Source organism: Aulostomus chinensis, chromosome 18 (assembly GCF_037954235.1).
Source record: "Aulostomus chinensis isolate RoL2024-O1b breed Wild chromosome 18, RoL_Achi_v1.0, whole genome shotgun sequence".
NCBI classification, from domain to species: Eukaryota; Metazoa; Chordata; class Actinopteri; order Syngnathiformes; family Aulostomidae; genus Aulostomus; species Aulostomus chinensis.
Window position 1 is genome coordinate 1,767,501 of NC_141337.1, and position 12,236 is coordinate 1,779,736.

Below are 12,236 nucleotides of genomic sequence, written 5' to 3' on the forward strand. Positions count from 1 at the left end.
TGTTTTCAACTTTATTTTGAAATTAAACATCACATGTGAAACCAAAGGAAGTGTCATTAAGGCGCTTAACCACCCAGTGGGCCGTTGTTCCTGCAGTCCAGACAGTTGAGGGCCAGCAGGACGATGGAGACCAAGACGGAGAGCACCAGGACCAGGTGGAGCCAGGAGACGTCCATGTTTGATCTGAGGAGGACAAGAGGGAGCTCACGTCTTCACTGTTCTCAGCTCACCGCGTGGCTGCTGTTCCTCCGGATGTAGACACCTGAAAGATGAACAACAGTTCTGCAGCTTTTTGAGTCCAGTCCTGTCTAGTCTAGACAAGTCTAGTCTAGTCTAGTCTACCTTAGTCGCATCTTGTCTGGTCTCGTCTAGTCTGGTTTAGTCTAGTCTGGTTTAGTCTAGTCAAGTCTACCTTAGTCTAGTCTGGTCTAGGCTAGTCTTGTCTAGTCTGGTCTGGTCTAGGCTAGTCTAGTCTACTTTAGTCTCGTCTCGGCTAGTCTAGTCTAGCTCATTCTAGTCTGGTCAGGAGTTATAAAAGCCAGTGAAACTGAGGCTGCACAGGAAGTGACATCATGACTTGATTTTCCTTTAGGCAGTGTTGAATTAACTGTAGTACAGTTAATGATGTATTAGTATGATGTGTGTAGTAGTTGCTGTGTAATATTCATAATACATTCAGCTCTGAATCTCTTCTTCTACTCTTTTATTACTTCTGCACTGTAATGAGGAGGGAAACATTTTACTTCTCAAACTGGGGTTTTTTATTTTCCTGCAGCATCACAAGAATGCGATGATTATCAGCGGCGGTGCGTCACACAGGAAGGAAACCCATCACACACGTGGTGAAGCTCGCCCTCTTTCCCCTGCAGGTCTGAACCAACAACTAAAAACACTCGAGTCGACTCGAGTCAACCACTCGAGGTGGAAAGAACCAAGCCGGCGTTCCTCTGCAGACGCAGCCCTGCCATGTTTTTAGTCACTAAAGTCTTTGTGCTGTCATGCTCACAGGGACCCCAGGCGCCCTGTTACAGCGGCCATCTTGTGAGCCACATCTTTAGGTGTGTTTTTTTGTTTTCTGCTGCACCATAAAAAACCCCGAACAGGAAATGAGCATAAACCAAGTCAGAGCTGTGGAGAAGAGGAGGAGGATAAAACCACGGGTGAAAGGTTCTTCTAACGTTGGTGCTGGGACATCTTCCTCTCAGTGCTGCCTCGCTGAGCTTTGAGCCATTTGAGTCCAAATCAAATAAAAACGCGTGGAGGCGCGACTGCAGCTCAGGCAGCACCGCCCGGCTGCCAGGCCAGAGTCAGAGAGGCTGCAGCTGCTGCGCTCACGGCCTTCGCTCAGCTGTAGTAGAGGGTTTCTAATGTGATGTTTTAATGATGGCGGCCTGATGCTCATAAACGTGAGAGGTCAGGAACACCGAGAGGATCCCTCAACTCAAGAACGGACAGAGGATTATGGCGGTCGAAGGTCAGAGAACTGGGAAGCAGAAAAGTAAAAATACTCCATTACTGAAAAGGGCAGTTCACCCAAACATCTCCTGGCCCTCATGCGACGTAATGTCGGGTAGAACCGCTGCTGGAGTCCCACAGCTGCAGGTGCTGCAGTAACCCCCCACTCCACTGAGGTGAATGAGAGCAATAAAACTATAAAATTCCTCCGTGCTGCTGGTCTGGAGTCATGCAAGCGCCCTGAAGCCCCGACACGCCAAGCGCCTCAGAAAAACCTCACTGACGCCACGTTTGCAGCCTCCATTTGCGTTTGGGTGACCTACCGCTTCAATCGGATGGGTCAGGCGTCCGCGCCGGACCGTTTTGGTGCTTTTATTCTCCAGATCTTATCAAAGGCCTCTGCACTTCCTGCTGCACCATTTAACAAACAGGCTCTGCCACCAGGGGCGCTAACGCACACAACCCTCGGTCGCTGTTCACCAAAACATTAAAGAGAAAAAGACGAAGCTGTCCATCATATTAAGTTACAGACATGTGACTGCGGAGAAATGGCGTCAGTGGCGTGAGAGTAGAGGAGGTGGAGCTTCAATGTGATGAGAGTGAAGCAGCCAGTACTGCAGGAGGAGCACAGAAACACTCAGTACTTTATACTTCTGGGTACATTTAAGAGCCTGTACTTCTTAACTGTTACTCCAAGCCAGTTGAATCAGTACTTCTACTTTAACCAGAGTATTTTTAATGAGGACCTGTACTTCTACTTGAATAATGGAACTGTGTACTCCTGCCTCTTGAGTGAAAGGTCTCCGTGCCCTCATGTGAACCAGCATCTCTGGGGTGCGTTTCTAGAATCGTCCCCAAGACACCACCAGAACCAACACTTTGGTTCCAAGTTGACATCAAAATTTGTAGTATGAGAATTCTTGTTCTCGGCTCCTGAAGGTGCTGGAGGGCTGTGGGGCAGCGGCGCTTCTGGGGAACAACACACATCTCCCATGGCAACGGCAGGTCCCAGCAGGACCGGGTCTGGTTCTGCTGGGAACAGCTAAGGGGTGCTAAAACTCCTCAAGAGCCAAGGAAGAGGAGAAGGTTCCCCCAGAATCTGAGGGCAACCAGAGGCGAGCGTGAGCAGTGCAGGAGCAGAGGAGGCAGAAGGAGCGCCGCACAGAGGCCGCAAACAAACCAGGCAACCTGACAAACATTCCACGTGAAGCTGTCAGAGTTTTACGAAGCGAAGCGAGCTAATCGCTGCCGTTTGACTTTGACGTATTCCTGCACGGCAAAACGCTGCCCCCTCCTGTTGGGACACGGAGGATCCCGATAGTTCTTATGCGTAATGCTGTCTCCCTGAGTGACAGGAAAAAGGAAATTGTCACGTGAACTCCACTACAAACTAAAAAACGGGACCAGTCAGACCTCTGGGTGTCACCGACGTGGTTGGCCTCCATCCTAACCTCCAGGAAGCCAGATGCATGCTGGGAACAAACATGAAATGACAGAAGACAAAACGATGGAAACTCACCCTCAGCAGAAAACTACAATGATGGGAGAGACTGTTGGGGGACAGGAAGGAGAGGATCAGCTGTTCTCGTGTCCCTCACAGTATTTGGACCACATGAGGAGTCAGCAAGTGTCCACCAAGCCCGAGGACGTCTTAAGTCACGTTCCCCCGCTGGTTCTCCTCACTTGTTGGTCCCCTCTGCTGTTGCTGCTCCCTCAGTTCTCACCAATCACCTTCTGAGTCACGTTTCACGTCCCACCGCAGCCGCTCTGATCTTCGATGTTTCCTTGGTGACTTGGCCTCTGACCTTCAGCTCGCATCACATCTGTCCAAAGAAGAAGCTCCTGGAGTCCATCGGGACCAGCGGCCGCGTCTCAGAGGCACCTGAACATAAATGAACGGCTCACGACTCAAACGCACAGCAGAAGTTGGAAGTCGACGTGACAGCAACACCTCGAGTGGCGGTGAGAAGCCTGCAGCGCTGCAGCAACCGTCTCAGCATCCTCCCACCTGCCAACAGGAAACCACAGGCCGTGTCCTCGTTTCCTCGGCTGACGGAGGACAGGAGAGGAGACACCCCCGCTGACGAGGACAAACCTTAACTCCAGCTTCAAACCTTCCAAAAAAAAACCTCTAATTTCCACCTGTAGAAGTTTTCCTCCAGGTGCCGGAGGAAAGACTGAGCAAACCGATCTCTAACTGGTGCAGAGCAGAGAACCGTCGTCGTAGTCGAACGTGGAAGCACACAGAACACATGCGCGGTTTCTCTTTGTTGCTGCATTTAATGTTAAAATTTGATGGAATAAATCTGTCAGATTGTGTTAAGAGGCCTGTGTTTTGTCCAATCTGGTAAAAATACCTGCTTTTGATTTGGAGTCTCTAATAAAATACATTTTGTCTAAATGTTGACATGCAAATGTTTGCTCAAATACAAAATAGTTCTAAGTTCAAAAAGACCTCCGGATCGGCCGACACAACGCAGTTATGACGCTTCACCTCAACGACAGGACATTTTGCCGTGACTGAGAGCAAACAAACACAAACAAATATTGACAATTAATTTTCATTTAATAATTCACAAAAGATTAGCTAAAAACAGTGAGTTTAACAAATCTGATGATCCACATTTGAACTGTTTAGATGTTATAAATAACCATGTCGTTACATATTTGATAAACACGCTTCACCCTCAGTCGAGCTCTGATGAATCAAACTTTCCAACTTTTTAAAAAGACAAAACAAAGTCAAACCTGTGAGAACAAAGAAAACGCCAGGCTCCTCAGACAACCCACCATGTCTCTTGTGAAGACAGACGATCCAAGAGGGACACAGGTGAGCTCAACGTGTCACACTCCAGACCAACAGGGGGCAGAAGGGTGTTGTGTTGACCTCTTATGAGACAAGGAAATGCTAACTTCCTTAGCATGAGCAGTTGAGTTGAAGCTCGGCAGAGAGATTGTTGGTTACTTGGCATAACTGCAGGTTCTGTGAGCTCTTTTCACACAAGTGACTCATTACTGCCTCCTGAGGAACTAAGCGGTATTAGGAGACGGGCCCTCCCAGCTAGCTTGTTCCAGGACTTACAACCTGTCTCTTTAAAAATAGATCCTGGTCCGCTTCCAGCTTGGATCATTCTCTGTCCAAACACTTCAGTTAGAGGTTGAAGTATTTCCTACATTACAAATATGAGGTTATGAAAACTGACCCGTTTAGAAAGACAACAATGTTTTTGGTTCTACGGATCACTTATTATTTTCTGCATCTGCGGCTGCAGCCAGCTGGTTCACTCTGTCCATCAGGTGATGACATCAGCACCATCACATCAGCACAGTCAACAGGATGAACACCTGGAGGTGGAGGACCTCCTCCTCCTCAGGAAGGTTATAAAAAGTTAGAGTCAAAACTCAGATCGTAAACAAGTCCTAAACTTTTTCTGCATGGCAGACAGTTCACTCAGCGTCCTAAAAGAAAACAAGAAAACAAAAACAAGCAGAGCTGCGTGTCGAACCCCGGGAGAACAGCCTTCAGATCAGAACGCTGGACACCGGCACCCGAGTGGACCGCCCACTCTTCGGTACGACGATCGGAGCGTCGTCTGTGAACAGAGAAACACGAGCTGGATTTATTCTGCTTCTTCTCAGCTGGTTCAGGGAAAATGGCGTCCTACTTCTCATGAGAGAAGACCGCCACTTCCCGACTTCTGCCATTCTCTGTTGGATCATGTGACTCTCCTAAAACTCATGATTTTGTATTTCAAAAGGATGCAAAGTCACAGTAGAAACACAGACGCGACTGCAACCGCGTTCAATTCTGGTCAGAAATTCAGAAACCTGCCGCCACCGGGCTGATCAGAGCTCCTCCCACATAAACGGCATTTATTTGAAGGTGCCAGTTTGTTGTCATGGCAACAGACATGGTGAATCATGAATGCATACTTGGTCCAAACTGCCATCAAAATTTATTAAGATTAAATTGCCGTCACCCAGACGCAGTCCCTGGAGACGGCGGTGATGATGTCATGGACCCAAACGTAACAGGGTTCGTTTTTCTGGTGTTTCTGGGTCACGGCACCGATATCTCATGATGGCGGACAGAATCGGCGTCAGTGGTGAATATTTGTGGGTTGATTAAATTGTGTACTTTAGCAGGTGACACAAACAAAACAAAGGACACAAGGTGACGTTCAGCTTCCTGCCCGGGCCGTTGTGGTCGGCGTGGGTCCTGGAGAGGAAAGTCAAGCATGTAACAGAAACAACTTCAAAAACAAAATGATGTATGGAAGCTGTTTTCTGGTTTATAAAAAAAATGTAAAAACCCATGAAAAAAAGATTTTATGGGAGAAAAACCTGAAACTATTGGAAGCCAGAAAGCCATAGCTGTAACCATGGTAACAGGACTGCACAGCTGACGCCCAAGGAGCTCATGTCAGGACAGCAATGATGACAAAAATGAAATCAAAGCTCAGATGGATTTCATTTCTTTTGGATCAAATCAGACCAAACAAATCTTAGAAGTAAGGTTCAAATCCCTGATCGACCTTTCTGATCAGCTGAGCTCAACGTGGAGAAGATCAGTTTCACCTGTTGGGATGAAGTTCTCTGCACGATGGCGGTCTCGTTCGATGAAGAGGGCGGTGGCGAGGAAGAAAGCCCCGCCCATCACTGACACAAAGGCGCAGAGCAGCAGAGCGAGCTGCAGAGAGCGAAACTGCCAGAGGAAAGAATCCGTCCTCCTCAGAGAGTCTGAGACCTGAAACACCAGAGAAGAGAGTCAGCAACAAACCCTCAGCTGGTCCACAGACGCTCGTCACGCTGGCGTGGCCGCGTTAGAAAACCTGAGGCAGTGGGCGTTAGCTTAGCTTAGCACAGAGACTGGAGGCAGCCAGCGTGGGTCTGCCTGCAGCGACCAACGTGTTCCTACTCCCACACAAACGTCTCACCCCTCAAATACCATGAACATGAGAATGAGGCGACGGCCTGAACTCATCACACCTCCTCGGCTGGCGCGGCGTGAGTGTGTGTGTGTGTGTGAGAGTGTGAGTGTTTGTGAGTGTGTGTGAGAGTGTGTGTGTGTCGTACCATTCCTATCAAGTACGGACTTCCTGCATCTCCCAACAGGTGTGAGATGACGATCTGCAGAGCCTCAGCGGTGGAACGTCGGGTAGGAACGACCACATACTGGGAAACAGCCGATGATTGACAGTTAGAAAAGTGTCAACAAAGTGACTTGTGACATCGTCACCAGAGCAGCAGACTGGAGGTTCCTCACCAGCAGAATATCAGCCACGATGGCCCAGTTCATGGATAAGAAGGTCTCTCCCAGGAAGATGAAGACCTGAGGTGGCAAACAGGAAACGCATCACACCTCAACCGTGAACACCAAGAGAGAAACTCAACCAGATGAGCGGCGTCAGGAGCAGGAAGACCTCCTTCTGCCCCCTGGTGGTCAAACCTCATTCAGGCTTCAACAGTGGGAGGAAAGCTGACAGACTCTCGGTTTACCCCTCGTAAGCTTCAAAGGATAAGAACTTTACGATGGTCCCTGAACTCATCATGATACATTTCTTTCAAGAAAAAAAACCCAAACCCAAATAATCACATTTGATCATAAATGAAAGAGGTGACTTCATCAGCTGGGGGGTTGCCTGGCGGGCAGGACTGGGACTCACGTATGTGGCGATGGTGCTGGCCTCAGCAAAGACGACGGCCAGATAGAGGAACGGCGCCGAGAGCAGCAGGCCGGCAGCACAGACCAGCGGGTCGGCACGGGGCGTCCTCGTCCTCAGCAGTCGACTAATCTGCACACCGCTGGCCACGCCCAGCACACCTGTGATGCAGGTGATGGCGCCGAAAATCAGACTGCCAGAAACACAACAGGAAACAGACCGAAGGGAGCAGTATGTTACCGAGGGTAGCATGCGAGGCTAACTTCCTTTGCATGACCACTAGTGACCTAACAATGTCAGCTGAGGCGCCAACTTCTAACAGGTTGTCATGTCAACAGTAGAAGAGGTTTCCTTTTCTGTCTGTCCTGTCAGGCCTGATCCTGGATCAGTTACAGATCACCTCCAGTGCGGTGATCTCACCTTCAAAATGTATGAAGGTGTACTTATGTTGAGTCTTATTGTGAAAGACTGACAGGAAATCAAGTGATTCTTTTGCTAGCTTGTGAGTAACTAAGCTAACATCACCCCCCATCATCAAACAACTGGCGGCGACATGATTGAGGCAACCAATGGGAGAGGAGAATGCTGTTGACTGGGATGAGAGCCAGGTGGGAGGTACCTGATCGTGGAGGAGCAGTGCTCCTCCATGCAGGGCGCTCGCTCCCCAGTGAACACGGCCGCTCTCAGGAGGAACGTCGGAGCCCAAAGAGCCAGAGAACCAGTGACAAACGCCACCGCCGTGAAGCCGAGAGTGGACAGCACGAAGCTGAGGCTGTGGAGGAGACGAGAGGGATTTACCAGGTTTAATGTTCAGCGTCAACTCGCCGTTATGGGTGTGAGCGATGGTGAACCTACTTCCTGCTCAGGGCCTGCAGGTCCTTCAGCCAGCTGGTCTGGTGCAGGTGATGCTCTGGTCGAGCTTCGATGGCGCCTCGTTTGGGCTCCTGGACCACAAATAACAGGAGCAGCACTGCGATCAGCCCCAACGCCGGTGTCACCTGAGGCAGAAGGAAGAGCTGAAACATGGCTGTCACGCTAGGACACCCCGTTCGCGTCTCGTAGACCAGGACGTACCCGCAGAGCCCAGTGCCAGTCCAGCGTCACATTGCTGACTTGAGAGCCCACGATGTACCCCAGGCCACTGACAGGAAGACATACACAGGCAAGATGGCGTCACAGAGAGAAACACGATCACGCCGTTGAAGAAATCTACAGTTCTGAATAAACTTCCACCCGCCTCCTACCTGCCCACGGGAATGGCGAAATAAAAGATGGACAGCATGTTTGTCCTCTTCTCCTTGACGTACAGGTCAGCGATGATGGTGGGAGCGATGGTGGAGTAGCTGGCCTCCCCGACTCCCACCAGGCCGCGAGTCAGCAGCAGCACCCAGAAATGCTGCCGACGGGAAAAATCACAAGCAGTCAGCGGCGGTTGAGGGCACATCAGCGGAACAAGAGTCGCTCACCTCTTTGGGGGTGTAGGAGCTGGCGAGGGTCACCAGGGACCAGAAAGCGATGCCACAACTCATGATTAACCTCCTGTTGTACCTGTCGCCCAGGTAACCGAAGACCGGCGCGAGGAACATGTAGCTGCAGATGAAAACTGCAAACAAACAGTCTTGGATCAAGTCAGAGTCCAGGTCAGAGGTCAGAGGTCAGATGGTTTCTTCAGGTCTGCTTACCTGTTTGGAGCAAACCTGACGACTCATCGTTGATTTGAAAGAAGTGCTCGATGTCGGGGAGGACGCCTGGAGGAGAAACACACGCGTTGGTCTGCTGTTAGAAACACGCCGGGCGGCAGGGAACCACGGAAACGAGATGAATGACACGACTTTGACTGCTTTTGTCTCTTCAGTGTCTCAGAGAGGAAAAAAACAGGAATTCCTGGAATAATCAACAACTGAACAAGAAGCTACTGATGCTGAGCTGAAGCTCCGCCTTCTTTTAATCTAGACACATCAAGTCCGGATGTTCATGGCAGCAGGACATCCAGGACATTCCAGGATGATCCAGGACATTCCAGGTACCTGCCACGGTGAATCTGTCCATGTAGTTGAGCAGGTTGACGTAGCAGAGGACGAAGACGGTCAGTGCCGCTCGGACCTGGGACACGCCGCTGGCTGGCTCGTCTGGCTGCGGCTGACCCGCCGCCCCGCCTTGCTCCTCCGGAACTTCTGCCTCGCTGTCATCGGACAAGAAGGGCGCCGACTCAGATGTTGGCTCAGCCAGAGACATGGTCGCCGCTGCGGGATCAAACATAGTCGTTAGCACACCGCTAACGTTTCACGTGTTCTTCTTCTTCTTCTCAAAATGACCTCTGACCATGAATGAATCGGACTTGTTTCCGATCACTGAGACTGTTTTCTTTTGTTGCTGACATTTTCTCCTTTAATCAATCATCAATAATTGTGTTTATGAAACAACGACAAATGTCCACCACTCATGGCTGAGGGTCGTCAGTCACGTGACCCCTGTGCTCAACCGGCTCCCGTGAGGAGCTCTGGCGTTCCGGCGCCCTCCTCCCCCGTCCTGGAACTCCCGTCAGCCTGACCAGTGTCGCCTTCCTACGCTGAATTGAGGGAGGAAGGCCAGGATGACCTGCCGCTGCTGGAACGTGACACAACCGCGCGAGGACCGTTAAGTCACGATTCAAGTCTGACTGCACCGCCGCGGCCCTGCCCCTGCTTCATCCTCGGCAGTCGCAGGACATCCAGCAACACGGTTCTGCTGGGTTCATCCATGGCGACGATGGATTCAAAAACAACAAGCAGCCTTACAGCTTCAGGAAATCGTTCCCAAGCAGCAAACCGACACTGAAACTTCTCTGAACGGAGGTCGTGATGCCTCCTGAGCCAATAAACGCTCAAACGTCAGAGCTGAAACCTATCCTGGACCGCTGTTCAAGTTCTGAACATAATCCTGAGACCCATGCAGACGGAACTGGTCACATGACCTCTTTGAAGGATGCTAAACCTGAAGAACTGGTTGGGCGGCGAGGTGCAGCTCGGCTGCTGCAGGTTCTCATCCCTTCCTGGTGGGACAACGGCAGGACGGTTACGGGTCGCTGCGTCCGGAGGGTTCCGACTGGACATGACCGCGCTCCTGTTCGAAGGTTTTCGACTCAACTTTCTCTGCCAGTTTCATAAATTTTCTGCGACTGGGACTTAAAAGCCAGAAGGATTGAAATGTGCTGACCTCTGCTCCTGACCACAGAAGAAGAAGTCAGGTTACCACCACGTGAGCAGCTTGTGACTTGAGAAATGTTTAACTGAGGTCCTCAATGACACACACACACACACACACACACACACACACACAATTCTTCTTTCGCTTCCGCTGATGCTGCAACAACCTGCAGTTGATGATTGATTGATTGATTGATTGAGTGCGTCTCGCTGAGGGTGTCCAAGTGACTCTATCGGGTCAAACTCCACCGGGACATCAGGACCCTGACAGGACCAGGGTCCGGTTGGGAGTTTCTCCGATCACGTGACTCTTCATCAACGTGAATCACCTTCAGCATCGATTGCAGTCACCGGTTCCCGCCGCGGCTTCGATCAGTCACGCTACTGTCCGCATGATCCGGTTTAGGACTCGGTTGTGTCACCGGAACCGAAATAAGTTCCGTCAGGACTCTGAAATCCCAAACAGGAGGAGACGAACCACAGACGTCTCACAAACCTCCGCTGTCAGCAACATCAAACACCCCCGCGGCGATGCTAAGTCCGGCGGGCTACATGCTACAAGCTACATGCTACAAGCTACATGCTGCGCGGTTGTTTACCTCGGAGGAGGATGAGTCACTGGAGCTGTCGGCGCGTCGTTCGGCTCCGTCCCAGTCTGCTTCTGCTTCTGCTTCTGCTTCGTCGTGCAGAGTTACGACCACGGTCCGAGGGTCATGACGGAACCCCGGAGAGCGCGAGCAGCGGTAGTTGCACCAGAGAGACAGAGACGGAGACTTCAGAGATGACAATCGTTTGGTGCCGCCATGATGGATCTGACTGAACTTCCGCTACGCACCTCACATGACTCTCTAGTCACGTGGCAGCAAAACGTTGCACCACTGTCTGGTCGACAACATGAGTGCTGTTGGGATTTATTTTTTATGTCCAAATTAAAAATGAATGAATGAAAACATTGGGTTTTCTTATTTAATCGTGAGTTTCTTTCTCACAAAACGTTGCTCCTTCCTGTATTTTCCTCTCCTCTGAATGAGCTCCTTCTCCAGCTGGACTGTTGCCATGGCGCTCTGTTGTGTTTTGTGTTGAGGTCTCGGAGCCGTGACGTGTCTGATGGGAAATGTTCACGTCATTCACGAGTGGTTTCCAGCATCTTCACGTGGAATCCAGGAGGCTGAAGAGGAAACTCTCCGCTCGAATCAGGAGGATCTCAGTGCTGCCAAACCTCTTCAAGTACTTCAATACTCAGACATTCATCAACCGACGTGACACCGCCAGGAGGAGTCAGAGAACCCAGATGTGCACCACCTGCTGCACAGATGAGTGTGTAGTTTTGTCCTGTTGTGTGTCCCTGTATGTGACGTGCTCGCGTGCTCTCTGTGTTTCAGTAGTATCAGCCTTGTAAGAGACCGGAAGCATCAGAACTCAGGACACCGTTCAGCGAGAGGTGTGAAATGCAACTGGAAGAACTCAACTGATCAACCAAATTTCCGGAGGTTTTATTTGTGCATAATAAAGTAGTGAGCCTATAAATGACCTGTTGACCCTGGCGAGAGAGACAAGCACACCACTCCCTGCTGGAACATCAGCTCATCTTTGTTGGATGAGCCATAAACCAGATGAGGTGAGGGAGAACAGAGAACTATGAGCTGGTCCGGGCCAGGAGGCGGTGGCGACTGGCTCTCTTCCTCTCAGGACACCAGCGGCTTCTCACAGTTCCCCCACATTTCTGTCCTCCCCACCGACAGCAGTCAGGGCTCACAGGAGGACGAGCACACGGACGATTGTACTTTGGGAGCCTGATTAATGAAGTGATTACTACTGCATCCCTGGTAGAGCAGGTGTGTGAGAGAGAGAGAGAGAGAGAGAGAGAGAGAGAGAGAGAGAGAGAGAGAGAGAGAGATGCACGCAGGGTGGTATTACTGCTCAGGTTAGAGCC

The 12,236-nt window shown here is 50.7% G+C and overlaps 2 protein-coding genes across 5 annotated transcripts in view; both read right to left on the minus strand.

Moving 5' to 3' along the window:
- LOC147244582 (uncharacterized) overlaps positions 1–3,525 on the minus strand; it is an 11,744-nt gene extending 8,219 nt beyond the window's left edge. The window contains exons 1-3 of one of the 4 annotated variants that reach the window (XM_086184345.1): positions 3,187–3,525; positions 2,975–3,005; positions 71–262 (exon numbers count right to left, since the gene is read on the minus strand). In XM_086184345.1, coding sequence (XP_086040471.1) covers positions 71–176 — 106 coding nt within the window. In that variant the 5' untranslated portion in view covers positions 177–262; positions 2,975–3,005; positions 3,187–3,525. Of the gene's footprint in view, positions 1–70; positions 263–1,778 lie in introns of all 4 variants that reach the window. The other 3 variants (XM_086184343.1, XM_086184342.1, XM_086184346.1) reach the window with 3 other exon arrangements.
- Positions 3,526–3,963: 438 nt separating this feature from the next.
- On the minus strand, positions 3,964–11,224 carry spns1 (SPNS lysolipid transporter 1, lysophospholipid). Its single transcript, XM_086185851.1, has 13 exons — positions 10,903–11,224; positions 9,146–9,361; positions 8,801–8,866; positions 8,585–8,721; positions 8,363–8,514; positions 8,193–8,259; positions 7,974–8,116; positions 7,738–7,890; positions 7,122–7,311; positions 6,722–6,787; positions 6,532–6,630; positions 6,034–6,202; positions 3,964–5,048 (listed from the first exon to the last, which is right to left on the minus strand). Exons 2-13 carry the CDS (start codon positions 9,351–9,353, stop codon positions 4,978–4,980), a joined length of 1,521 nt encoding a protein of 506 aa, XP_086041977.1. The 5' UTR covers positions 9,354–9,361; positions 10,903–11,224; the 3' UTR covers positions 3,964–4,977.
- Between the last annotated feature and the right edge of the window lie 1,012 nt (positions 11,225–12,236).